The sequence below is a fragment of the Hibiscus syriacus genome, unplaced genomic scaffold (genome assembly GCF_006381635.1).
Source record: "Hibiscus syriacus cultivar Baekdansim isolate YM2019G1 unplaced genomic scaffold, ASM638163v2 tig00019704_pilon, whole genome shotgun sequence".
Lineage (NCBI taxonomy): Eukaryota > Viridiplantae > Streptophyta > Magnoliopsida > Malvales > Malvaceae > Hibiscus > Hibiscus syriacus.
Window position 1 is genome coordinate 29,478 of NW_024062476.1, and position 27,154 is coordinate 56,631.

The 27,154-nt window shown below is 35.0% G+C and overlaps 4 protein-coding genes across 4 annotated transcripts; all 4 read left to right on the top strand.

The window, feature by feature from the left end:
* Positions 1-9,431: 9,431 nt before the first annotated feature.
* Positions 9,432-10,503, top strand: LOC120209707 (EPIDERMAL PATTERNING FACTOR-like protein 2). Its single transcript, XM_039208642.1, has 3 exons — positions 9,432-9,803; positions 9,899-9,924; positions 10,015-10,503. The coding sequence occupies exons 1-3, from the start codon at positions 9,701-9,703 to the stop codon at positions 10,216-10,218; spliced, it is 333 nt and encodes a 110-aa protein (XP_039064573.1). The 5' UTR covers positions 9,432-9,700; the 3' UTR covers positions 10,219-10,503.
* Positions 10,504-12,277: 1,774 nt separating this feature from the next.
* LOC120209705 (casein kinase 1-like protein 12) lies at positions 12,278-17,596 on the top strand. Its single transcript, XM_039208640.1, has 14 exons — positions 12,278-12,815; positions 12,893-12,933; positions 13,798-13,867; positions 14,014-14,162; positions 14,249-14,344; positions 14,428-14,498; positions 14,883-14,944; positions 15,453-15,516; positions 15,602-15,686; positions 15,804-15,930; positions 16,041-16,123; positions 16,213-16,276; positions 16,447-16,589; positions 16,959-17,596. The coding sequence occupies exons 1-14, from the start codon at positions 12,740-12,742 to the stop codon at positions 17,223-17,225; spliced, it is 1,398 nt and encodes a 465-aa protein (XP_039064571.1). The 5' UTR covers positions 12,278-12,739; the 3' UTR covers positions 17,226-17,596.
* A 1,412-nt stretch (positions 17,597-19,008) lies between these two features.
* LOC120209706 (glycylpeptide N-tetradecanoyltransferase 1-like) lies at positions 19,009-21,078 on the top strand. Its single transcript, XM_039208641.1, has 2 exons — positions 19,009-19,211; positions 19,452-21,078. Exon 2 carries the CDS (start codon positions 19,508-19,510, stop codon positions 20,810-20,812), a length of 1,305 nt encoding a protein of 434 aa, XP_039064572.1. The 5' UTR covers positions 19,009-19,211; positions 19,452-19,507; the 3' UTR covers positions 20,813-21,078.
* Positions 21,079-22,033: 955 nt separating this feature from the next.
* On the top strand, positions 22,034-25,493 carry LOC120209704 (lycopene epsilon cyclase, chloroplastic-like). Its single transcript, XM_039208639.1, has 11 exons — positions 22,034-22,447; positions 22,729-22,900; positions 22,985-23,120; positions 23,205-23,315; positions 23,407-23,509; positions 23,612-23,755; positions 23,844-23,951; positions 24,320-24,416; positions 24,491-24,616; positions 24,896-25,028; positions 25,180-25,493. Exons 1-11 carry the CDS (start codon positions 22,139-22,141, stop codon positions 25,343-25,345), a joined length of 1,605 nt encoding a protein of 534 aa, XP_039064570.1. The 5' UTR covers positions 22,034-22,138; the 3' UTR covers positions 25,346-25,493.
* The last annotated feature ends 1,661 nt before the right edge of the window (positions 25,494-27,154 follow it).

Consider the following 27,154-nt stretch of genomic DNA (forward strand, 5'->3'; position numbering starts at 1 on the left):
GAATCAGCTAAACCATAGCTCTGATACCATTAAATGTAACACCCCCAACCCGTATCCGACCCGGATACGAGTCCGAAGTGTCACATTGACTTTTCAAACCTTGACTCTTAAGAAAAAATCCCGGAAATTAAAACTTTATTTAAAACAAAATACAGACTTTATCAGAGTGCTCGTACTTAATGACTTATTACATGCCAACACTTTATACATAACCAAAAACATACTTTATCCAATATTTCTGATCTGATCTTTTGGTAAGGAAAACTGACCTGTCTTGCTCCGCATCCCTCCTTACTTTTCTCGAAACCTACGTGTGAAACAATCACACGCTAAGTCGAAGACTTAGTGAGGCATAATCACTTATAATGCACTTTAAAACATATATTGATACATGCATGTTCTGTTCTATCATGTTATAGAAATTCCAGGCATTTTTCATATCGTATAGAATCATATCAGATTAATCGCAGTAAATACATACATACACATAATTCATCATTCACATGTTATCACATAATCACATACTTTTCAATCCAACACTATACACACAACATCATATCCTTTCTATAGCATTTATCATACCACTAACTTATATTTGTTCATATCTCTGGATTAGCCCACGTACATATGTGAGAACTATCGATATGTGAGTCTATAGAGGTTGTGCACTATGCTGTCACCACAGCTCGTATAAATGCACCGAAGTGCCCGTAGAATTGCACCGAAGTGCCCGTAGAATTGCACCGAAGTGCCCGTAGAATTATGTCCATAAGGACCACGTAGAATTCCTTAAGAATCATATACATATACTATGGATCAAGTATGTGTCTTTCAAGACTTCACACAGGTTCCAAAGGATATACATATGTCCTAAAGAACCGAATAAACCCTCGACTCTTGGCATGCCAACTATACCCCTAGCTCTCATGACACATAACATGGGCGTTATCATTTATTTCATTTCAAATATACACATACACTTGTAATTCACTTTCACATATCACGTAGTTCATTTACCCGTAGATCATTTCTCACCCAATCACCTTTATTCATATAACATACTTATCATATCTTGTTCACATAAGATCATATACTTCATATAATATCGAAACACCTAGAACACTTTCCCGTAGCTTATAGTCATAAGTTTTGTCTCGTAGCATATACTTGTTTTCACATATATATATTTCCTATCAATTCTTATACCATAACATAATTCCTTTAACATACATAACATATCATGTAACATTATAATAGAAATACTTATAAGTCATATCACTTAGAGCACATATCTATACTTATAGTCACATTACTTATATCTTAATCTTATGCCTTCTCTTAGACCTATATATTCACATGTTCAGGTAATCCACCATTTCATCACATAATTATGTATTCCTATAACTCATTTCATTTCATTTCATATCTCTATATGTGTATATATATATATATCCTCAAGATTTATCCTAATATAAATCATATAGCACTCTTATAATTCATATTCATATTCATCTATGTCAGACTTATAAACACATCTCACTTTTATTATTTCTTTATGTATAATCTAATATGTTTACTTAATTCAATTTCATATAACTCGTATAATATTCTCATATAACTTCACAAATTTCTATCATTCAACCTATGTTATAGCTTTACTTAAACATATGAATCTTTCCCCTCTAGCTTATCTTATATGTTCATCTTATCATTTATGTTCAAATCTCCTAGTTAGTGTACTATTCTCACTTCATCCTATAGATCAATATTATCCCGCTTATTTCACTTATCATAATCATATAATTATATTTTACCATGATCACATAGTTTGCATCTCATCTAATTCATAACCTTTCTTATGTAATTACTTATACTTTATCATCTAACACATAAAAGAACAAATCGATCCATATAATAAAGCATATACATGCATATTCACCTCATGTCTTTAATCATGCATTCATGTGTAACACTTCAGGAAAATAGACTCATCGCAAGTCTTATTCCCATCGCACATCATATACTATCGAATATGCACTCACCTGGCCTCACTAGTCAATTCCCATCTCTTATCGTTCCCTTGATTGATCTTACTTGCCAAACGTTCCGGAATTGCTTTATGCGTAGAATCTACATAAACGTACATTTCGAGATCATAATTAGATACCTACACCTTGCAATTGGATACTAGCAACTTAAACTAACTAATTAAACCCACATTCCCAATTTTCCTTTAGGGGAATCGGTTCCCCCCCATGGGGGAATCGGTTCCCCTATGACATACTGGAAATTCATATTCGCTTGAAGGGTATCGGTTCCCCTTGAATGGGTACCGATTCCCCCTTGCCCAGAAATCATATTTCAGCCCGAAATCCTTCATTTTCAGCTCAACACATCATACTTCACTCCCTTTAATATTCCTAACTTTCATACACATATTTACACTCATTTCTACTCCATAATCCCTTCTTTAAACTCAAAATTCTATCTTCCATATAAGATTCAAAAATCATACCAAAATTCCAATATGTTCTAATTCCAATTCTAACACTTCCTACCTCTTAATTTAATCCTTGACAAGTCAAATTCAACTTCACAATCTATTAACTCCTTCCATATCAAAAATTCACTTAAAAACTTATTCTTCTTAATTTCTCATAACTTGTTAATCTTTGAGGTTTAAGCCCCCTAAAGCTTTCCTTAATCTTTCTTAATATCCCAAGAGTCAAAACAAGCTTTAAAACGAAAGAATTAACCAACTAAAATTAAACTTACCTTTATGAAGTAACCCACGGGAAGAAGAAGGAAGAAGAATGTAGATACTTCCTTACCCATCAGCTTATCTCTTTAAATAAGAGATAATTATCTTTTACATAAAAAGACCATAATACCCTTTCAATTCTTCCATAATTACCAAATAACCTTCAATATATATATATTCAAATAATCATTAATTCTTTCATTCTTCTACTTTAGTCACCAAATTCTGAAACTTTACAATTTGGTCACTAACCCGATATTGAGGATGTTACACAGAAGCCGATCAAGGCTCATGCACATGCTTGAGATGGTTGAGGAGCATCTTCAAAAAAAAAAAATCATCAAACATTTGAAGAATTTAAGATCAGAGATCGGAACTTCAAGCTCAAGAGTCAACAACGACAGGCCACTGGAGATCGAGATTACTCTCCAGAGCTCAGAATAACATATGTTGCATATGCATTTTAGACATACCTAAGAGCATGACATCCATAACATCACATATATGCATATCTTTGCAGGTTTTACCCAGAGCCAATTTCAACTTCACAACGAAGGATATTGGACTCCAGACAACGTAAGTTCAACTTCACGACGAAGGGACCGCTGGTTGTCAACGAACATTTCTCAATTTCAGAGCCAATTTCAACTTCACAACGAAGGATATTGGACTCTAGACAACGTAAGTTCAACTTCACGACGAAGGGACCGCTGGTTGTCAACGAACATTTCTCAATTTCAGAGCCAATTTCAACTTCACAACGAAGGATATTGGACTCTAGACAACGTAAGTTCAACTTCACGACGAAGGGACCGCTGGTTGTCAACGAACATTTCTCATTTCAGAGCCAATTTCAACTTCACAACGAAGGATATTGGACTCCAGACAACGTAAGTTCAACTTCACGACGAAGGGACCGCTGGTTGTAAACGAACATTTCTCAATTTCAGAGCCAATTTCAACTTCACAACGAAGGATATTGGACTTCAGACAACGCAAGTTCAACTTCACGACGAAGGGACCGCTGCTTGTCAACAACAACTTCCCAATCTCAGAGCCAAACTTCACAACGAAGAATATTGGACTTCAGACAACGCAAGTTCAACTTCACGACGAAGGGACCGCTGCTTGTCAACAACAACTTCCCAATCTCAGAGCCAAACTTCACAACGAAGAATATGGGACTCTAGACAACGCAAGTCCAACTTCACGACGATGGATATCCAATTCTCAGGCTCAACTTCACAACGAAGGGGCTATATACGTATACAACTTCACAGCGAAGGGTATCATACCCTAACAGGTTGACCCAACTTCACGACGAATGAGTCATCTGTAACACCAAAAGTCTTCCGGTCAAGTTTCACCTTCGATACGAAGTATCTGAGTCAGAAGACGATCCAGGAACTGCTGGTCAAGCTTTGGGTTCGATTTCAACTCCACGACGAAGGATCTCGTACTCAGAACTCTCCAGTTTCGACTCAACCTCACGACGGGAGAGTCATTTCCTGATTTAAATTGACAAACCAGTCATGATATCGGATTTCAACTCTACGATATAGGGCATTCGATATGGACGAAATTCGTGTCTTTTAATCTTTGCTCTATTTTCGTTACACGACAATGAGCAAAGAGGGGCAGCTGAAGACACCAAATTTCATCCCTTTTATTTTATAATATACTTTGATTAATATACATTATTGCAAACTATACTACATATTTACATTTTATTTTTATTTATTTATTTTTTGTGTCAGGCCCAAGATCGGTTTATACGGGGCCCAACAAGATGCCCTAGTCCAACCCAAATCCTAAACATACACACGAGCTAGGGTTTCCAGCTAGCATTCCAAGCGGCGCTGCATCCGTTGCCTCAATGCTCGGCCGAGTCCCTTGGTCAAGCATTCAAACGCCACGACAACAACCCACCGAGTCCAATGCCGGGTTTCTCGCCTCAACATCACCAACACCAACAAACACAAGATGTCAGTGTTTCATTTGGAATGAAACTCCTAGTTATTTCCATTATAAAAACATGTAACTAGGACACAGAAAAGGGAGAGCACAAGATTTACAGAGAGAGTTTACACGTGAGCCCATACACAGTCATTTTCACACAATTTCACACACACGAGATACACAAGCATTACGAGAGGGTACACAAGAAAGCACAGGAAACTAGCAAATCTCTGTAAATTTCGAAAGAGAAATAAATAAAAGGTATCGCTTTTACCTTTGTTTGTCGATTCGGTTCCCTTGCACTGCTTGCATGCCGCTATTGTTGAGTTTTTGAATCACCAAGAACCATTCGGCCGAGGAACGAAAGGGAGGCCCTTTGTTTTTCAAAAAGAAAAAATTTCAGATCTACGTTTTTTCTAGTCGATTTTTGAAAAACAATCTTTGTTTTTAGAAAGGAATTCCAAAAAGCTTTCGAGATTTCAAAAAAAATATATATAAAAACGCGAGTTTTGCCGCCGATGAACGACGGCCGGCGCCGTTTAACGGCGACGGCGAGGCGGCGTACGGTGGCCGTGTTCTGGGTTCATCGAGACCCACGGCTGTGTTCTTCATCCTCGATGAACTGAGGAGAGGATGGAGAGAGGGAAGAAGGGACATTTCGGCGAGAGAGAGGAGGATGAAATGAACTTCAAAGCGTTTGGTTGAGTTAAATGCTGCGTGTTTCTGTTATATTAAGGGTAACTATGCCTTGTGACCCTCTGATTCCTAAAACTTCCATTTTACCCCCCAAATCCGATTTTTAAACCCCATTCTCTTTTGAATTCGACCTTCAATCAAGGTTTTCTTTCAATTTAGTCATGTTACTTCGTTTTTATTTTTATTTTATAATAATTATTATTATTATTTTAATATTATTACTATATATATATATACGCATTTCATATTTTATTTTTATATTAATACTTTTTGTTACGTTTACAAATTAGTATATATGTATATATTTTTTAATTTAACTATTACTATTATCTTTTTACTAATTTATATATATATATATATTGCGTTATTATTACTATATATGTATACTTTTTTCTTCATTGATTATTTTGCTTAATATTATTTTAATATATATATATATATATATATATATATATATGTATATACTTATAATAGTTTATTTATATATCTATTATTATTATGTGTACATTTCAAACGTTTTTATTCGATTACCTTTTTTCTTTACTTTGTTTTTATTTCTTTGATGATCACCTTTTTATTCATTGTATTTGTTTATTCGTTGGTTGTATGTAGATTATTAATATTTCATTTATTTAGTTTACTCTGCTTATTAACCCTTTTTTTCTCTATTTTTATCTTCATTCTTGTTTCCTTTATTTTTCATTTTTTTTTTCTATTTTCGTTCTTTAACGTCTTTATTGTTAAGGGAATTTCAATCAGTCAAGGGTAAGTAGTTCAGATCGATGTTTTACCTTTTAATTTAACTTTCAATTCTCTTAATTAAAGACAACTGGAAATTACATAGTACCGAAAGGGCAGTTCAAGGGTGCTAATCCTTCCTTGGCTGTAATCGACTCCCGAGCCCGACATATTTCCGGTAAGACGCAGATCAGGTAAGAAATAGGGTATCCGATCAACCCATTTATTTTTAAATAAATGATCGGTGGCGACTCCAATCCATTTTCCTAAGTCGAAGCCCAATTCCGGAGCCCAACCGAAAGACGGTTGCGACACTTACATAGTTATTGTGTGATTAGTTATTACGTTAATGATTATAATAAAATATCTTAATTAGGAGGTTAGTTTACATTTATTATCATGAACATTCATTATAGTTTTAAAGTTTCTTTCTTTCTAACTTTTATAAGAAAAATATTTATGTTTTGTATAATGATTTGAGTGGACAAATCAAAACTAATATTAATCTATGTAGGCAAGCAGCAGCAACTGGTGCAGTCTACATGTTTACCTTTTGCAGAGAAAAGAAAAGCAGGAGATCGTGGGAAGAAGGTACAGTCACAGTGAATAATCAAAATCACTGATCAAATCATCATTAGAATTCCAACTCTAAAGAAAATATACATTAAGCAGATAAAACTCCTAAAAGAGTGGATTAATATTTGATTAAACCGTATGGTGATAGACATGCACAGCTCGGTGGACGTGAGGTTTACGATCTGCACTGCAGTAGGGATTAGTGGCCACTGGGCAACGCCTACTGTAAGCCTATGACACCAGTGCTAGAATGACACTAAACCACGATCATCTCAACCAAAAAGATCATCTTTTTATTGTGACTACTTGTCACCGAAGCCATTGTTTTCTTCAGTAGAGTTTCATGCACAGACAATGGCAGCAGTGCACCCAGCCCCTGTTCTTTTTTCTCTCTTCTCTCTCTGTTGAATCATTAGAACCAAGTAGTACATTGGCAGCATGAAACTTATTTGTTATTATATTTTTTTTAAGTTTGATATTTTTTTCGGGTCAGGTCGGTTTTTTAAGTGTGATATTCGGGTTGGGTCGGGTTCGAGTTTAGGGTGAAAAATACCCGACCTACCCGAAAAATATATATAATTTTACCTTATATATTTAGAAATAATTACAATAATACCCTTCTATATATAATTTTTTCAATTAAGTCATTGTTTTTATTGAATAAAAATAATTTTATTAATTAGTCTGTGTATTTTCTAGATTTTATAATTTATATTTTATTCAAAAAAATGTAAATTTTGTTAAATTAAGTTATATTTATTTTAATTTAACAATCGATATTCAATCTATTAATTAGTAATCAAATTGAATTTTGTATCAATTATTATGGTAAGGATCCTCTAAATCTTTTCTATTTTCAGTTATAAATTAAAAATATTACATCTTATAACACCGTTGAATTTATATTTATTTATATATTAGATTAATAATAATATTGATTAAATCAATATTGATTAAATCAATATTCAGTCTCCTTAAAATTTTATTTTTTTGAACGTGGATATATCAAAACTGGGAAAGTCTCACGTGCGGTGCGGCAGCCTTAATATAAAGTTAAGGAAAACGTTATTGGTTTTGTTGTTATTTTTTTTAATAAAACCGGTAAAAATTTATCGAAAACATGATTTTTTTATCGGTTTTGTTATTTTTTCTACCAATTTTATTATTATTGGACATTTTACCGGAAATATTAAAAAATATTAACGTTTTAAGTATAAACAATAATATTTTAAGTAAATTTTATCAATTTAATTATGAAAATAATAACAAAACCAATAATATTTTTCTTTAATCGTATATTAAGATTTCAGTAAGTATAACTTCCCATCAAAACTCACCTTACGGATTTAACGATATTGAAACCAAGGGTTGTTAGATACATGTGCCAACATTAAATAGAATATTTATTTTGAGTTGACAACTGCCTCAAAATGGCTCCCACCATATCCAAATATAATTTTGTGAAAAAAGTATTAAAATATTTATATTATTTATTTTTTAAATATAAAATCATTATTTTTTATTTAAATAAATTTAAGTTTCAATGTTTACATGATAATTAATATCTTTTAGTAGTTTTATTAGTTAGAGATATAATTAGCACATATATCTATGGTATTATAATCAAAATTCTCAAAAAATAATAATAATTCCTATCACTGAGATCACTTAATTTGTGCGACCTCAATAATAAAGAGAATATTAATAGAAAAATTACAAATCAATTTAGAACGATGTCCAATCAATATTATATAATATTTTAATAGTTTGTGATAATTATAAAATATAATTTATTCAGTTTTTTTTATGTATTGTTAACACATACCCATCATATAAATATGGCTACTCGAAATTTGATTATATAAAATTTAAACCTACTGATAATATCTGTAATGTTTAAAGCCTCGGGACATTTGCTCCAGTATCCGTTCAGCAGAGCATTAAACACTAAAATCCAAGCTTAAATTTATTATCCCATCATTCAAATAAAAAGTTCAAACACTTTATCGTTAGGGCCGTAAATGAGACGAGACAGATCGTAAGTTACTCGAGATCGACTCGATCAATGCTCGATAAATACTCGGATCGAATGGACTCGACTCGAGCTCGACTCGAATTCTTAACGAGCCGAAACGAGCTACTTGATACTCGACTCGAAAAGCTCATGAGCAGCTCGAAAATATAATATATAAGATTATATTTTTTTAAAAAAAATTATTAAAAATATTAATATTTATGTATTGATTTTTTTAAAGAGAATACATTAAGATTTTCATGCATTTAAGATTCAGGTTCGAGTTCGAGTTTGAGGCTTCAATCGAGTTAAGTTTAAGAATTTTTTTCTTCATTTCGAGCTGCTCACGAGCTTCAGTTCATGATTTCGAGTTCGAGTCGAGCTTGAAAATTTTAAACTCGCGAGTTTTCGAGTCAAGTCAAGCTCAATTTCAGAGTTTTCGAGTCGAGTCGAGCTCAACAATACTCGAACTCGACTCGGCTAGTTTACACCCCTATTTATCGTCTGATTTATTAACTTGTGTTGAAAAGTCAAATATACTTATTTCATCTGCTCATTTTAAAATTATTTATAACTTAATTTAAGTAAACTATAGATTTATATTTAATACCAGTTGAGTTTTATTACAGTTTCTCTAATTGATTTATAAATTTCAAGAAAAGGGTTGAGGAAAGGCTAGGTGGTGAGTGTTTCCGTAGGCGTACCTGCCAATCAGTTGTATAACAGGGCAAAATAACTTGTATGTGAAGCAAGATCTCTTCACCTAGACATTTGGGAGTTGATAGAACCACAGACAGATTTGATAACTTCCTTGTCTAAATTGTTTCTGTCGTTTTTTTTTGTGTGAGAATAGTTTAAGATGCCTTGTCTCCCTCTATTCGAACTGTTCTCTTTGTCCTCTTGAAGATCATCATCATCATCGCCTCATCATTTTTGGGGATTGATTCTTGAGGAAAATGAAGTGTTTTCTGATAATTATTATTATTCTGCAGATTATAAGCAGGATTAATACATCAACCAGCTCTTTAGCATCTCATGATGTTGTTGCTCAACAACAAGGTTTGTCATTTAGTTATCTGTTTTACATCCTAACGTTTGGTCTTTGTTTAACAATGAAACTTTACCCTGTCTATTTCTTCTTCTGGATCAAACAGATTCAGATAACTTCGAGGCTAAACAGGTTAGTTATTTGTTTTGTTTTGTTTTTTTTAATCGAATCATGGTGTGTAGGGAGTCGATCTTTTGGTAAACTGTTTTTTTTTTTTTGCAGGGCGGTGGTGTTGAAGCATATAGGAGTAGGATGGTGGGAAGAGTGGGGTCAAGGCCACCGAACTGCCAACGCAAATGCGGCGGGTGTACGCCTTGTGTCGCCACTCAAATGCCCGCAACGACCGATGAACTGGGGATTCAGTACACCAATTATGAGCCTGAGGGGTGGAAATGCAAGTGTGGCTCCACTTTCTTCAACCCCTAAATGCCTGCCTGCCCTGCTGGGCTCAATCGAAAGCATCGAGGATTATTAACCACCGTGTTTAGCTTTCTCTCGCTCGGCATGACCCCATGTATGTACAGACTCGTTTTGTCTTTCTTCTTAAATTGAGAGTGAGTGGGATTATTGTATCGGTACTTACTGGAATACGTAAAAGGCAGTGTTTGTTGCGTGCAATGAATGAAGCCGACTAGCTTGCTGCCATGTGCTGCAAGTTGGCTACGATTCATCGTTTTCACGGACAGTTTCAACTGGATCGTAGACATGATTTTGGACCCTCCATTGGGCTTTCCAGCTCGGAATCGAAGAATATAAACCAGTTTTATGCCTGTATTGTATAAATCATAAAATCTCTGTTTTCCATTTCTGGGGAAGAAGCATTTAAAGCTTAATGCTTAAATCGGAAACGAGGTCTACTTTCATTCATCCAAGTAGATTTTTATACTTTCATAATTGCTATAATTGTTGATATAAGATTTAAGTTGGTTGGTCTAACCGAGTTTTCAGGTTATATATGTTTAAAAATAAAGATTTAATTATACATAACATACATCCTATAAATACAATAATTTAAATTCAGATTTTTAAAAATAATAAAATCATCTTTAATATATTTAACCAACAATAATTTATATATTGTTTATGTGATGAGAAATCTTTATGAAGTAGGGATGGCAAACGGGCGGGTCGGGTACGGATACCCCCTCCCCCATCCCCATACCCACCTAATATTTTTTAATCCACCACCTGCCCACCACCCATGATGGGTACAAATTTTCAAATCCACACCCGCCCACGCGGGTACACTTTCAAATTCATCCCTACACCCACTACCCACTAGCGACATACATATCTAGACCCGCCTGACAGCAAACTAATGGGATGTTGGAGTTGGTTCCCAGACAGTTTGTGATGGGGTAGCAGCGCATGCTTCAATTTGTCAGAGTAGCTCTACGAATGTTATGGAGACAGATTGTAGGGAACATGTAGTCGCAGAGCTGGATTGTTGATGTTAATGCTCATAGTGCGTCTAATATGGATTTTGAGGGGCTAAAGAACATGAAAACTGCTGCTTTTGATGTTAATGCTTGTAGTACGACTAATTTGTGTTTGGATGGACAACATGGGCTAAAGAACATGAAAAGTGGCGTGGTTAGTGGGATTATGAGTTTAATCAAAGAGTCGAATATTTCCCTAATTAAAGACCAGATTAAAGACTAAATATCCTTAATATTTGGATAAATTATATGTTATATATTATACAATATTAAAATTTATAAATTAGTCTCTAAAATTATACCTAAATTCATAATGGTCCAAAATTTAATAGATATTTAGATGGGTGGGCGGATGTGGGGCAGGCGGATGCGGGGCGGGCGGATGCGGGGCGAGTAATGTCTCAAACCCATTACCCGCCCACCACCCACGACGGGTACCACTTTATAAATCTACGCCCGCCCACTACCCACTAAAATTATACCAATCCCCGCTCCAATTAGAGCGGATGCGATGCAAAATCTACGAAACTGTACTCGTTTGACATCCCTATTATGAAGTTGTATATTATAAAGTCTTAATGTGTTTTAGTAGGATTATATAAGATGTTATTTGATCGTGTGTCGACAATCATTATTAAAGTTTTTAGAGATTTCATTATATGCGTATTCGAAATATAATAAATATGATATTTGAAGTTTCTTAATTATTTTTATATATTTAAATTTATATTTTCGTCTATGTCATCCAATAAATCATGATAACCATAATATTAATTAAAGTAAACGTCAAACCCAAACGTGAATTAGGTGTGATCGGTCGTCTCATCTCTCCCACAGCCCCAAAACTTTGAACGCTTCTCCAAATCTCCAGCAGATCACGGTCTGATAAAAGTCACGTGACAGAGAACCCCACTTTGACAGTGGAGCAAAAATCTTTTATAATTTCTTCTTTCTACGAGGAACTTCCGCATCCTTTGCACGCGTAGTAACCACGCTTGGCCTACCATTTCCACTCTCCAGAACTAATTTAAAAAAGAAGAACAAAAGAGCCTCCGTCGTTCAAACCCTTTCTTGCTCTTCGTCGCTTCAATCGGATCAAATCCACGATGCGAGAAATCAAAGTTCTCAAAGACAGAAAAGAAAACATGCCAATTTATCTGTTTTTCCAGAAATAAGTATAGAATTATGATTTCTTAGCTACTCCTTCCCCTTATTTCCCCCCTTTCATTAACCTAACCTAACCCTAGCTTTTTCTTCTTCTTTTTGGTTTACTATTTTTTATTCGTTGTTTTTTCTCGGTTTAAAATTAATACGGAACTCTAGATCCTTTTGATCTTTTTTTTACTTGATCGAAATTTCGATGTCTATCGACTGTCGTTGTCTATTCGGTGTTTAGTGTCGCCACATAATTTCCTCGCTTTTTTTATTTGGGGGATTTTTCTAACTCAGGATTTCATATTATAGTTAGAGTTTGGATTTTTTTTCTGTACTTATTTTAAGTTGGATCGATGGAGCCTCGTGTCGGCAATAAGTTTCGGCTTGGTCGCAAGATCGGTAGCGGCTCTTTTGGAGAGATCTATCTGGGTTCGTTACAGTTTCTCATTTTTTTGTGCCTGATTTTGAGTTTAGTTTGGTGTTTATTTTTCTCTCTCTCTTTGTAGGTACAAACATTCAGACAAATGAAGAGGTTGCCATCAAGCTTGTAAGCAGTCCTTGCTTAATACTGACTTCTCTGTCTATAATTCTATATATATATCTTTAAGTTTTGTGCATTACCACCGCTTATGTTTGATTGCTTGTTTATAACTGTAATTTGTTGTATTTTAATGTTCAATAAAAGAGCAATGTAGTCACAATTCTTGCTAGGTTTTAAACCAAGCTGGGGTTATTGGCTTTCATGTTTAATCAATTTTCATTCATTGATAACTTAGTGACGCATTTGATTCATAGGCTCATGGCACACATTGAAATTACTGTAGAGATATGCTATTGTTTAGTTAGTTGGATCCTAGTCAAACGTTTTCAGATGGTGAAATTCTAGTCCAATGTATAAGAGGGGTTCAAATGTAATTTACTGGAACTGCTCAGCGGGAAAATGGATAATCCAAGACTTAATTAAGCTTTAATATGGTAGGATCATAATATTTCATCAAAAGGAGTATAAAAATTTGGTCATAAGTTATATTTCTTTCTATTTTCTGATAGTTTGATGTTATAATTTGGGTCAAGAAGTATATTCTATGTGGTTACTTTCCTTCATGGTTTTAATTACCAATTTACCATTGTGTGTATCCATTATTTTCTTGATTTTTGGTGTGAACTGAATTCATTAATGTTAAATCAATGATACAACCTTCATTTCAAATTACATGATTAATAATTTTCTACTTTAATTGGTGGTTCGATTCAATTATTATAAAATTTGATGTTATGCACGCATTTCTTTCTTATATTTTGTTTTGATAGTGATTTTCTCTATGTTGCGGTTGTTTAAAGTTTTAACCATGGCATATTCTTTTTTCGTACATGAGGAAGTGACAACGTTTATCTATTTTTAAATAACCAGGAAAACGTGAAGACAAAGCATCCTCAGTTGTTATACGAATCAAAGTTATACAGGATCCTGCAGGGAGGAAGTAATGATACTTTCAGTTATTTTGCCTTTCAAGAACATAGATTGTTGTTTCAACTTCAAGATTTTTTATAACATATTTATATATCATACTGTTTCATATGATTGCAACTGTTGACTTCTCTCCATCTTGATCTTTTTTCGTGGCAGCTGGGATCCCGAATGTAAGATGGTTTGGAGTTGAGGGAGACTATAATGTACTGGTTATGGATTTACTTGGACCTAGTCTTGAAGATCTATTTAATTTCTGCAGTAGGAAACTTTCCTTGAAGTCAGTTCTCATGCTTGCAGATCAAATGGTAGTTTTGTAGAATTTGATACATTTTCTACTTAAGTTATTTTTCCTTTAATTTATTGCAACATCATGCTGTATTTCTCTCCCCAGATCAACCGTGTCGAATTTGTTCATTCAAAATCATTCCTACATAGAGATCTTAAGCCAGACAATTTTCTTATGGGTTTAGGAAGGCGTGCAAATCAGGTTTGCGTTTTCTCATCAAATTATTTTATTTGTTTTATATTACTGCACATTTTAATGTATTATTACTTTTCACTTAATTGTAGGTCTACATCATTGATTTTGGCTTGGCTAAGAAATATAGAGACCATTCAACTCATCAGCACATTCCTTACAGGTGAGAACTTTGCAGGCATGTGAGCTATCGTATTCTACATGGTGTTTGAAAGGCCTGGATTTGCACCTCTCTTTCCCTCTTTTTAGATTGGTTTTTTCTAATCACTTGTTTCACATCTTCTTCATTGGTTTATTAGTATGGCTAGTCATTTAAAGATTATTCTCTTGGTTGGACCTTTATTGTTCAACACGTGCTAATAATTGGTAGAGTTGGTGCACCATCATCTTCAAAAGAGTCCACTTTTGATGGATCATTTTTGTTTATGATTAACCTTAGACATACTCTCCTTATTTTAATTTTCTTTTTACTAACTTATTGATTTTTAGTTTGTGGTGAATGTTCAAAGCCAAGTCCTTATACTTTACCTGGTCATGATGATCTCAGGGAAAATAAAAATCTGACTGGAACTGCGAGATATGCAAGCATGAATACGCACTTGGGCATTGGTATTTATGGTCAACTTTTTTGGAAAATGTCACATTTGATACCTGTACTTTGACAAAATGTCCAATATGGTACTTGTTCTTTTGAAATGTCTAATGTGGTACCTGTATTTTGATAAAAATCCAATGTGTACTTGAACTATCATTATGTGTATTATTATAGTACTTGTTAATTTTCGTTGATGGATTTGTCACTTATTGACTGTTGACCCAAGTTCCATAATAGTACACAAAATAATAGTTCAGGTACAACACTTACTAACGGTGTTAACCCAGGTACCATAGTAATACACAAAACGATAGTATGTTCCAAAATTGGATATTTTGTCAAAGGACAAGTCCCACATTGGACATTTTAAAAGTACAGGTACAACATTGGATATTTTGTTAAAGTACAGATACCAAATGTGATATTATCCCACGATTTTTTTGGTCGTGTCTTTTCTTTTTTGAGGTATATACTGCTTTTTTGCTCGTCTTAATTCTGATTCTATCATTTGGTTCCATGTAGAGCAAAGCCGTAGGGATGATTTAGAATCTCTTGGATACGTGCTTATGTATTTTCTAAGAGGAAGGTGAATCTTGCTACTTATGCTACTTTCGTTTGTCAAGTGTTCACTATTTAATAGTTTTCATTATCAATGCATCTTCTCTGGACAGTCTTCCTTGGCAAGGTTTGAAAGCAGGAAATAAGAAACAGAAATACGAGAAAATTAGTGAGAAGAAGGTTTCTACTTCAAATGAGGTAAGGATATATTTTCTGTGAAGGGATTGTTTTGGTAATGGAAAGATGTAGATGTCTGTCTTAGAGTTCTTCTGATTGCACATTCGAAATTGTGACTAAAGATTGATGCTGTTTCAGGCCTTGTGTCGAGGTTATCCAACAGAATTTGCATCATACTTCCATTATTGTCGTTCACTAAGATTTGATGATAAGCCAGACTATGCTTATCTCAAAAGAATCTTTCGTGACCTCTTTATTCGTGAAGGTTTGATCATTTACATTTTTAGCTGTGGATGCTGTCAACTTATATAAAATCCATGAATCATGATAGTGAGTTCACATCTTTTATTGTTCTTGTTGATTCTTACAAAACAGGCTTCCAGTTTGATTATGTATTTGATTGGACCATTTTGAAGTATCAACAATCACAGCTTGCAACTCCTCCAGCTCGAGCCCTTGTGAGTGCCCAGTAGGATTCATTTATTTACTTATTCTTTCTGGTAGTAGTTAGTATGAAATGTAAGTTTGTAATGCTTGTCTGTATTAGGGCCCTGGTGTTGGAACAAGTTCTGGCTTGCCCCCTGCTAGTGCAAATGCTGACAAGCATGCAGGTAATAAGCGTTCCACATGAGTACACCGGCAATATTATTCCTTTCCCAATTTTTAAATAAAAACCCTCTTTGATTTTCATAATTGGACAAAATTATCCAATCCATTTCTTTGAAGTTGAAATATAAATTTTTGCTTAGAATAACAGCATTTGCAACTCTTGGTCGCACAGCTGGGCAGGACGGGCGAGCAGCTGGTATGTCACCGATGGATTCCTCTCGGCGAAGGACATCATCAGGACCCTTGATGTATTCTGGAAATTATGCAAAGCAGAAGAATCCAATCCCAAATGATCCTGCAACTAAAGACTATGCAGTAAGTATTTTTTTTAGAAGTTTATGATTATTCAAAACTATATAGTCATTTAAGATCTGTCAGTAGTCTTGCATTCTACATACTATTTTGCTTTCTTTTCATTTATGATATATCTCTAGGTTTCTTTTGTGCTGATACATGGGTTGACTGATACTTTACATATGATTATATGTTGATAGTTTTTCCATCAGTTCTATGTCATCTACTGGTCATTTTATATTAGTATTAGTGCATGTATGCACTGTTATCAAATTGGATAGTTCTGAACTAGTACAAGTTCCTCTATACATTTTGATTTTTTAACATTGCAATTGCATATTTTATTCCATCATTGTATTTTATTGCAATTTGGGTTTTACGTGGGTGAAGTTTATGGGGCAGTCCGGTGGATCCTCTTCAAAAAGAGCTAGCGATCGTGAAGCAGTTGCTGGAAGTGAGTTTGACCCACAACGTTCTCGTACAACTGATGCTAGCCCTGGAAAGATGCACAGACATTTAAATCAGCAGCGTAAACCTGTTGAATCTTCTTCCAACTCTAAACAGGCAATGTCTGGAAGAAATACCAAGAACTACGAGTCTGCCCTCAAGGGGATCGAGGGCCTTCAATTCGAGAGTGACGAGAGACATCATTATTAAAATGGTCAGATATAGGAATTTGGTTAAGTGTGAAGTGGTGGGTGTTTTGTCCTTGTTGGTGGGCTGAGTTGGAAGGAATTTGCAAAAAGTTTGAGCTCTCGTGTTCTGCACCCAAAGCATACATTTCTGGAAGTGAAATTTGGCCGACATTGCCATCTAAAATGTTGGTTGCTTGTTAAGGGCTATTATTATGGTGTTGCTATTTTCCGACGCTTTTTAACTTGCTCTTTTATGGTGGCGCCCCTTTCTTTCATCTTAAGATGGTTGATTTCTCACTTGTCTGCGACTTCTCGGGGTTTGAAACATTGACACTGTAAATTTATTGCCACTCTTCTTACCTTTTCCTTCACAATATTAGTTTGTTTTGCTTTGTTTCGTTGTGTACCATTTCAGTTCTCATTTATTAGATCACCATTTATACCGCAACAATCTTGGAATCTATAGTACAAAGACTAACGTTGTTCCAAATCGTGTTTAATAATTCAGACTGCATACATTCTTAAGAGGTAGCAGTAGCAGAGTAGACTAAATGGAGCAAGCAACGAGTCTTTACCACTACACATAAACAACCCTAGAGCCACCTGAAACTCTTCTTGGCACAATATCCAGACCAATTATTAGTGGACTTTCCCTTTTTGATTTGAATTTGGCATCGTTATTTTCACCTGGGTCTGCCCTTGTCTCACTGTTAATAACTGAGATCTTTCATGCTGTGGAACCATTCTCGGGGCAATTTTAGTCCAATACCATAGGTGGGTTAGTTATTACGATATTTGCTACAGTAATTTGAAATTCGTTACGTCGAGATTCAAATTACTTTGTTACGTCGAGATGATAAGTTTTAATAAAAAAAATGTTTTTTATTTAAAATTTTTATTCCGATAAAATAAAATTTAATTAAAAGAATTATATTTTATTAGAATTCGTTATTTTAACGTGATGAATTTGAATAAAAAAATATTATTTAGATAAAATCATCATCTCGATGTGATCGAATTCCTTAAATATTAAAAAATATCGTAAATTCTAAAATAAACTTTTTATATACCCTCCGGACTAATTAATAAAACTATTTGTCCTGTAGGGGAAAACCCGACCATTCTCGTATGACGAATTGGGTCGTTATAGCTCTCTATCTGCCGCATTTTTTTCTCGCTCGTAGGATGCTCAGCTTTTTAGTGACTGTGTCCAAAAGCTGAAAGTGGTGGTTAAATGCCAATAAAGCCGAACGACGCCGTTCCTGTACACAGAAAAACGGGACAGTAGTACAAGAATCATTTGAACCTATTAGGTTCGACCGGCTTTAAGGGAAAAAGGAAAAGCCGCCGCTCTAGCTTTGTTTAATATTATGAGTAAACTACATTAGATACCACTGAACTTAGGTATTGTATTGGTTATACCATTGAATTTCCAATTTTGTCAATTATACCAACAAACTTTGATTTTTGTTTCAATTATACCACTAAATTGTTAAATCATTAACGATATGATTATGTATCTGATGGCTGTCGATATGGATAATGGCTGCCAACATTGACATCTCACCAAAACAATGTTATTTTGATCTGACTGTTAACAATTGAGCTGCCCAGTGGTATGAATGATACAAAAATCAAAATTTAATGCTATAATTGATAAAAGTTAAAATGTAGTGGTATAAACAATACACCACCTAAAGTTCAATGCTATTTTATGTAGTTTACTCTAATATTAAACAAAAAGGAAATTACAATTTTCTATTTTCCGTATTCACCAATGAAAGCGTGTGTTTTTTGTATATCGGTCTCCATTGGCGAGGTCTTGAAGAATAGTCTTAAAAAACCCCAAATATTATCCCTTTGCCTAAACTAAATCAAGCGAAATATAATCCTTCTGTTGCTTCGGCTTTGAAGATCTGGTTCATCTGAGTCTATATTTTTCTTGCCGATATCTGCCACAACATTTCCCAGAGTCATAATCTGATTTACTTACTTCCTTCGAAACCGTGTAAGTTACGTTTTTCTCATTTACTTTTCAGCGTATTCTGCAGATCTGTTGTTCCATTATATAATCTTGCAATTTTTTGTTTGATCTCGTTTCAATAGATTTATTTGGTAGCTGGAAGCTAATTGGAGTGTAACAAATTCTGTAGTTTTAGGATATATTCTGCTATTTCTGTGCTTCATTTCTCTTCTTTATTAGTTTACAATTTGGGCATACATATGGAGATTTTTTCTATTGATTCAGGTACCGGAATATCTTCTGGGCGTGTTAACGTAGCTGAAATTATTTGATTGCCTTAAATGAGTGAAAAAAATTCACCTCCTGGGTCACCCAAACAAAACCCAGATCAGAATTTGGAGACTAACCCATTACCCACAGATGATAACTCGCTGGAAACCATTGTTCGAAAGATTCAGGATTCCATGTCCTTACCCAAGAGACACAAGTTCTGGGAAACTCAACCTGTTGGTCAATTTAAGGATGTTGGGGACACAAGTTTACCTGAGGGATCTATTGAACCCCCCACCCCATTGTCTGAAGTGAAACAGGAACCTTATAACCTTCCAAGTCCATATGAATGGACCACCTGTGATATGGATTCAGAAGAGACTTGTACCGAGGTTTATAATCTTTTGAAGAATAATTATGTCGAGGATGATGAGAATATGTTTAGGTTCAATTACTCCAAGGAGTTTCTTGGCTGGGCTCTGCGCCCTCCTGGTTACTATAAGAGCTGGCACATTGGGGTTCGTGCTAAGGCTTCAAAGAAACTTGTTGCTTTCATTACTGGTATCCCCGCAAGAATAAGGGTGCTGAATGAAGTTGTGAAGATGGCCGAGATTAATTTCTTGTGTGTTCATAAGAAGCTGAGATCGAAAAGACTTGCGCCCGTGATGATTAAGGAGGTTACTAGGAGAGTTCATTTGGAGAATATTTGGCAGGCAGCATACACCGCCGGAGTTGTTCTTCCAACACCAATAACTACTTGCCAGTATTGGCATCGGTCGTTGAACCCCAAGAAACTTATTGATGTTGGCTTTTCTAGGCTTGGGCCTAGGATGACAATGAGCCGAACCATTAAACTCTACAAGTTACCTGATTCTCCAGCTACCCCTGGGTTCAGAAAGATGGAGCTTCGCGATGTCCCTGCTGCTACCAGGTTGCTGAGAAACTACTTGAGCCAGTTTGTTGTTTCTCCAGATTTTGATGAGAATGATGTGGAGCATTGGCTGCTTCCTACTGAGGGGGTCGTGGATAGTTACTTGGTTGAGAGCCCAGAGACACATGAGGTTACCGACTTCTGCAGCTTCTACACGCTTCCCTCATCAATTCTCGGCAACCAGAACTATTCCATTTTGAAAGCTGCCTATTCTTACTACAACGTCTCCACTAAAACTCCATTGCTTCAGCTGATGAATGATGCTCTTATTGTTGCTAAGCAGAAGGATTTTGATGTTTTCAACGCACTTGATGTCATGCATAATGAGCCTTTCCTCAAAGAGCTGAAATTTGGACCTGGTGATGGGCAACTTCACTACTACCTCTATAATTATCGGATACGAAGTGCTTTGAGACCATCAGAACTTGGTCTTGTACTCCTATAGTTTGGCATCCTTCAGCTTTGTTCTTGCATTTTTGTTTCCGAATTAGGTCTGGATTGCATCATATTAATTGTCCCTCTGCCATCCGCAGCCGAGGATTCGGTTTGCTCTGGATGCAAGAGCAGCCTTTGTTGTCCTTGTGAGCTTTAATTTCCTAGGCAAATACAATATTGCCGTTGACAATGCACGTTGTTCAATGGATGTCAATAATGTTGAGCTTTTGATTGTGGTTTACTTAGTTTCTGTAATGTTCTTGCAGTTTTCCGTTGTTTTTTTGCTTATTTTCCTTGTTGCTTTATTATTTTCATCAACGATTAAACAAAGCTGCTACAGCGCTGTTGTTTCATTAGTTTATAGGGTACTTAAAATTTGATTTATATTTTGATGTAGGAGAGTGAGTAAAACTTGATTAGAAAATTTTGATTTTTTAAAATTTTTTAAGTTATTTGACTCGAGTCTCTCGAGCTATTCGGATTTTTATCCAAATTTCTAGTTTAGGTTGATTTTGAAATTATGTATACTATTTACATTTATAAATTATACATACCCGTGCTCGACATTCACACGTAATTTAATGTTGAGATTATGTATCCTTCTGTATTATAATTATATTTTGGGTTTTATATGTTTTTATATAAAATTTGATTAAAAATATTTTATATTTACAAGGTATATGTTTCAAATGAAATTTGAGTTAAAAATAATCTATATTACATAAAATTTGATTCCTTAATTGTATGATATGTTTATGTTGTACAAGTGTATTTTGAATATTTTAAAAATAAAATTATACAACATTAAATATAATATTAATTATTTTTACCAATAGAGTATGAAATAATATTTTTATATAGTCTTGTAATAAATCAACCATCTTCACGTGAATGATGTTTTTATTTTAATATAATGTATTTTTTCTTCAAATTCGCATGAAAAATGAAATAATTATGGACTAATTATTTCTAAAAAGATGATGTAAAAGAAGGGGAAAATCGATTTTAAACTAAAACGACGGAGTTTAACCTTAGCGGGTTAGAAACGTAGATAGGGGTTTGGCTTTCCTAGAGATTTGACCAACCTCTATCGCCCACGTGGAAAGAAAGTAATGACAGTGGAACATCTCAACAATTAAATCACACCAGACAAACTCCTCCCCTATCCGTCCCCTGATCTTCCCTATATACGGCAGAACGTAAGGCAAAAAAAAAAAAAAAAAAATTATTCAGAAGGAGCAACAAAGAAAATAAACGCAAACAAGAAGCCGGTTTTAGTTAAAAATTGTAGAGTTGGTTGCACTTAAAGAAAACAAAGATTCATGCTTTTTGTTCCATGTTTCTGTTAGTTTCGAAGGTGATGGTAATGGAGTGTGTTGGAGCTCGGAACTTCGCCGCAATTGCAGTTCCTACGTGTGCCTTGTGGAGGAGAAGCCTGACGAGGACTAAAATAGCGTTTCCGACTCATCATCGGTCTATTTCCCTTAAGGTGAGAGCTATTGGAGCCAGCAGCGAGAGCTGCGTTGCGTTCAAGGAAGACTTCGCCGACGAAGAAGATCTCATAAAGGCCGGTGGCTCTGAGCTTCTCTTCGTTCAAATGCAACAGAATAAGGAAATGGATAAACAATCCAAATTAGCGGATAAGGTTTTTTTCCACTTTGCTCCCTTCGATTTTCATTTGTTGGAAACTAGAATAACTTTCTTTGTTTTTTTTTTTCTGCTTGTTAAAATGGAGGGCACAATAGTAAATGAAATATGAGATATACTTATCAAGACCATGACATGTGAGGGTCACGTGCATCTAGTCAATAGTAGTTACTTGGAGAAGCTGGATAACAAAATCTGTGGAAAAGGAACTTCACATTTTACTAGTGGGTTTACTGCTTCGTAGGAATTTCCTTCTCTTAAACATGTATATTTTCACAGTTACCGCCTATATCAATTGGAGAGAACGTGCTGGACCTTGTGGTCATTGGTTGTGGTCCAGCCGGTCTTGCTCTTGCTGCTGAGTCGGCTAAGTTGGGTTTAAATGTTGGACTAATTGGCCCTGATCTTCCTTTCACCAACAATTATGGGGTCTGGGAAGATGAGTTTAAAGGTATCGTTTCAGTTTCTAAGCAATTTACGGAAGATGTTCATCACAATCAAATCAACATGTAAGTCAATCTAATGACATTCTCAGATCTTGGACTTGAAAGATGTATTGAGCATGTTTGGCGGGATACCATTGTATACCTTGATGATGATAAGCCTATTATGATCGGTCGTGCTTACGGACGCGTTAGTCGACACTTGCTTCACGAGGAGTTGTTGAGGAGGTAACTTATGATCCTTTTTCTCCAGGTTATTATTTCTTCTATATTGCCTACCAACGATGTTTAATTTGTATTAGTTTTCCATAGGTGTGTTGAGTCAGGTGTAATGTATCTTAACTCAAAAGTAGAGACAATTGTTGAAGCTACCGATGGTCATAATCTCGTGGCTTGTGAACACAATCGTGTTGTTCCATGCAGGTAAGATAATTTCTATTTCCTCTACTGCCATTTGTAAACTTTAACCTTTTAATATCACAACTCCTTTCAAGCTCCTAATGTGTTATTCTAGGCTTGTTACTGTTGCTTCAGGAGCAGCTTCAGGTAAATTGTTGCAATACAAGGTAGGGGGTCCGAGAGTCTCCGTTCAAACAGCTTATGGCATCGAGGTTGAGGTATGTGTGATATGTGAACTTCAATCGTCGATGATCATATATCTTATTAGCTGTTTAAGAAGGTGGTGGGAGAAAAAAGTTCTGAACTTCTTACTATATCAGGTGGAGAACAATCCTTATGATCCCAGCCTGATGGTTTTCATGGATTATAGAGACTATGCTAAACAAGAAGTTCCAGCTTTAGAAGCACAATATCCGACATTTCTTTATGCCATGCCCATGTCTTCAACGAGAGTTTTCTTTGAGGTTTGTGCGACATGCAATCAATTTTGTTTATTGTTCATGTTGTATCCCATGATAACATGCAGAATGATTCGGAGTTGATGATCTGCAGGAAACCTGTTTGGCTTCAAAAGATGCCATGCCTTTTGATTTATTAAAGAAGAAGCTCATATCAAGGTTAGAGACCATGGGAATCCGGATTTTAAAAGTTTATGAAGAGGTAAACTGCATTCCTTATTAAGATGCCAGATTGGTGCAATGTTTAACCCATTCCATTATAATGTATGTATTACTTTATATTGTTGCTCAGGGCCAAAATAGGGTGTCATGTCGGTCATCTCCTTGCCATTTTATAAATTAAGTAGCCTCCATGATCATTGATTAGCTAAGCCTCTTTCATATTCGAGGATGGCAACGGGTCAGATCGGGCTGGGTTTTTGGCAGACCAAACCTGACCCGATACCTATCCAACATATCCATATTCCAACTGCATCGTGAAGTAACATGCGTTGAATGCCTACATTAGTTAGCAAGATGCCATTTTCTTGGATACAAAATATAGTTCAAAAGTGTTGCAATCTTATGCAGGAGTGGTCTTACATCCCAGTTGGCGGTTCCTTACCGAACACAGAGCAGAAGAACCTTGCATTTGGTGCTGCTGCAAGCATGGTGCATCCTGCTACTGGTAAGAATTGGGTTCAATAGATATTTCCTTCAATATCTGAATTGATACCCGCCAATCTAAATCTTCATAAGCAGGCTATTCGGTTGTCAGATCATTATCAGAGGCTCCAAATTATGCTTCTGTAATTGCAAATATCCTAAAGAAGGATTCTAATGGCTTGCATACCAGTGCAAGAAACAATGGGAACATCTCAATGCAAGGTATGATGTTTGATTTATCCCCTTTTCCTCTCAACTTCACTGTTTTAAGGGTTACTAACCAAGTTCTTTCATCTTAAGTAACACCGCCGTATTAGCAACCATAATTTAATTTTTCATGCAAATGACATATGCATAGGCAGGTATGCATATGTTTATATATGTGCATCAGATACTTCAATGATTTTTTCAAGAGTAATCCGATGAATATCCAAAGTACCCTCAAGGAAACTCAGTGAATGGCATCACCTTCTTATGATGTGTTATTCTAATATGGTTCAGCTTGGAATACTCTTTGGCCACTAGAAAGGAAACGTCAGAGGTCCTTCTTTCTCTTTGGACTAGCACTCATACTGCAACTAGACATCGAAGGCATTCGAACGTTCTTCCATACATTCTTCCGTTTGCCGAGTTGGTATGATCGAACTGTTCTCTTTGCACAACCCCACCCAAGTATTCAATTTTTAAACTCGAGACCGAGAAGCATAACTTCATGAATGAACAGACCAATTATTCAGCAGTATAAAAGAAACAATGCTTGACTAGCCTGATGCATTTTATCGCAGGATGTGGCAAGGATTTCTTGGTTCTACTCTTTCCTCTGCCGATCTCGTCCTGTTCGCGTTTTATATGTTCGTCATAGCGCCTAACGATATGAGAATGTCCCTTGTGAAGCACTTGATGTCGGATCCAACAGGAGCAACTATGATAAGAACATATCTCACTATATAGTACCTTTTGTATTACTTACCTCGTTTTGATTGTGCTTTTCAGTTGCTATTCCTAGCTAATCCACCATGAAAATAAATAGGCATTGTATATTATTCATACTTCTGCATGAGTATCTTCTTTGGTTAAAATACAATGCACATTTTTGTTCGTAAGCTTGTATATAATGTTATGCACGTATCTATTGACCTAATATACTTGAACAGCATTTAACTTGTACTGTATTTTTCCTTCAGCAACCTATCAGGGTTCATGTTCTTGTGGATTGTTCACTACTTCCCGATCATTCACTGACCTTTGACAGATTTAAAAAATATGTATGATGTGGGAGTTTATGGATGGATGCTGGATTGCTCCTCTAAACTCTTTCCTCAAGTCTGCTCTTTTCTACCGAGCACATTGAGTTCTTTTATCCATGGATTTCGTTACCCCTATAAACACTGTTGCAGCCAGCCTATTACGAGGGGTGTCATTAATTTTTTTTAAAATTATTTTTTTTATAAATTTAATATAAAATACTGGTACTTTTATACATAAATTGACCCTCATTATTCATTTTCATCCACTAAAAATATTCATTATACAATTTCTTATTTTGACACCCTAATATATATATATATATATATATATATAAAATTTGACATCTCAAAATAAATTTCTAACTGGTCTCTGCCTCTAAAAACGATCTGCGTTGTAAAATAAAAAATAAATTAAAGAAAAAAAAACACTCCCTAATATCATCCTCAACATTATTGGCATGACTAGGTAAATATTAGACAAAACAATAATGAGAATTAGAAACATTAAACGTTAATAATTTCACATGAAGACTTTTCTTTTGATTGAACAGTAATTTTGTTGAGGAGACGGATTACCTTTACCTGATAATGTATTGAAGGGCCAGCACTCGCCCTTCAATAATGAAAAGAAGAGCAACACAATTGTGTAGCACAGCCGTTGGCCATGGATTTCTCCACCAAAAAGCAGCTTCATAATTCGTGCATTAATTTGATCCGGTTAAGGGCGGATTTACGTGTAGTTTACTGTAGTTAATTGACCCATTTGAATCTAAAGACCACTTTAAAAAGCTGAAAACTTGAATAAAAACCCCAGAACCTCTCATCATTTCTTCAAAAGACCAAAGTTCACTTTGCTGGTTCAATATTAGCTATAACTTGGTTGTAGTAAACATCTTATTGTTTTGATGCAACCCAATAATCTCAGCAAAAGCTCATGTCCTGTTGGAAAACTCTACACACTGCTTAAAAAAGCAGTAATATGACAGAAGAGAGTGACCATATACGGTTCTTCTTGTTTGAGGGGCTCACGCTTGAAGTTTTATGTGCTTTCATTTCTTTTTCACCCACCTCTCTCTATGTGCATACGAAGGATAGATATAAGATTTTATATTAATATTGAATTATATAATTTTAGGATAGACGAATATATAAAATTTAAAAAAAAAGAAATTAGATTATTAAGAGGAAATATATATATATATATATATATATATATATATTTAAAGAAAAAGTGATTGTTCTCGCTCACTTTCCCTTTGATCTATTTTGTGTGCATACATGTATTGATTATACACAAACAATAATTGAGAATTAAAAACGTTGAGAATAATAATTGAGAATTAAAAATGTTAGGCATAACAATAATTGAGAATTAAAAACATTGGACATAGCAATTATTGAGAATTAAAAACATTGGACATAGCAATTATTGAGAATTAAAATGTTAGGCATAAAAATAATTGAGAATTAAAAACATTGGACATAGCAATTATTGAGAATTAAAAACATTAGA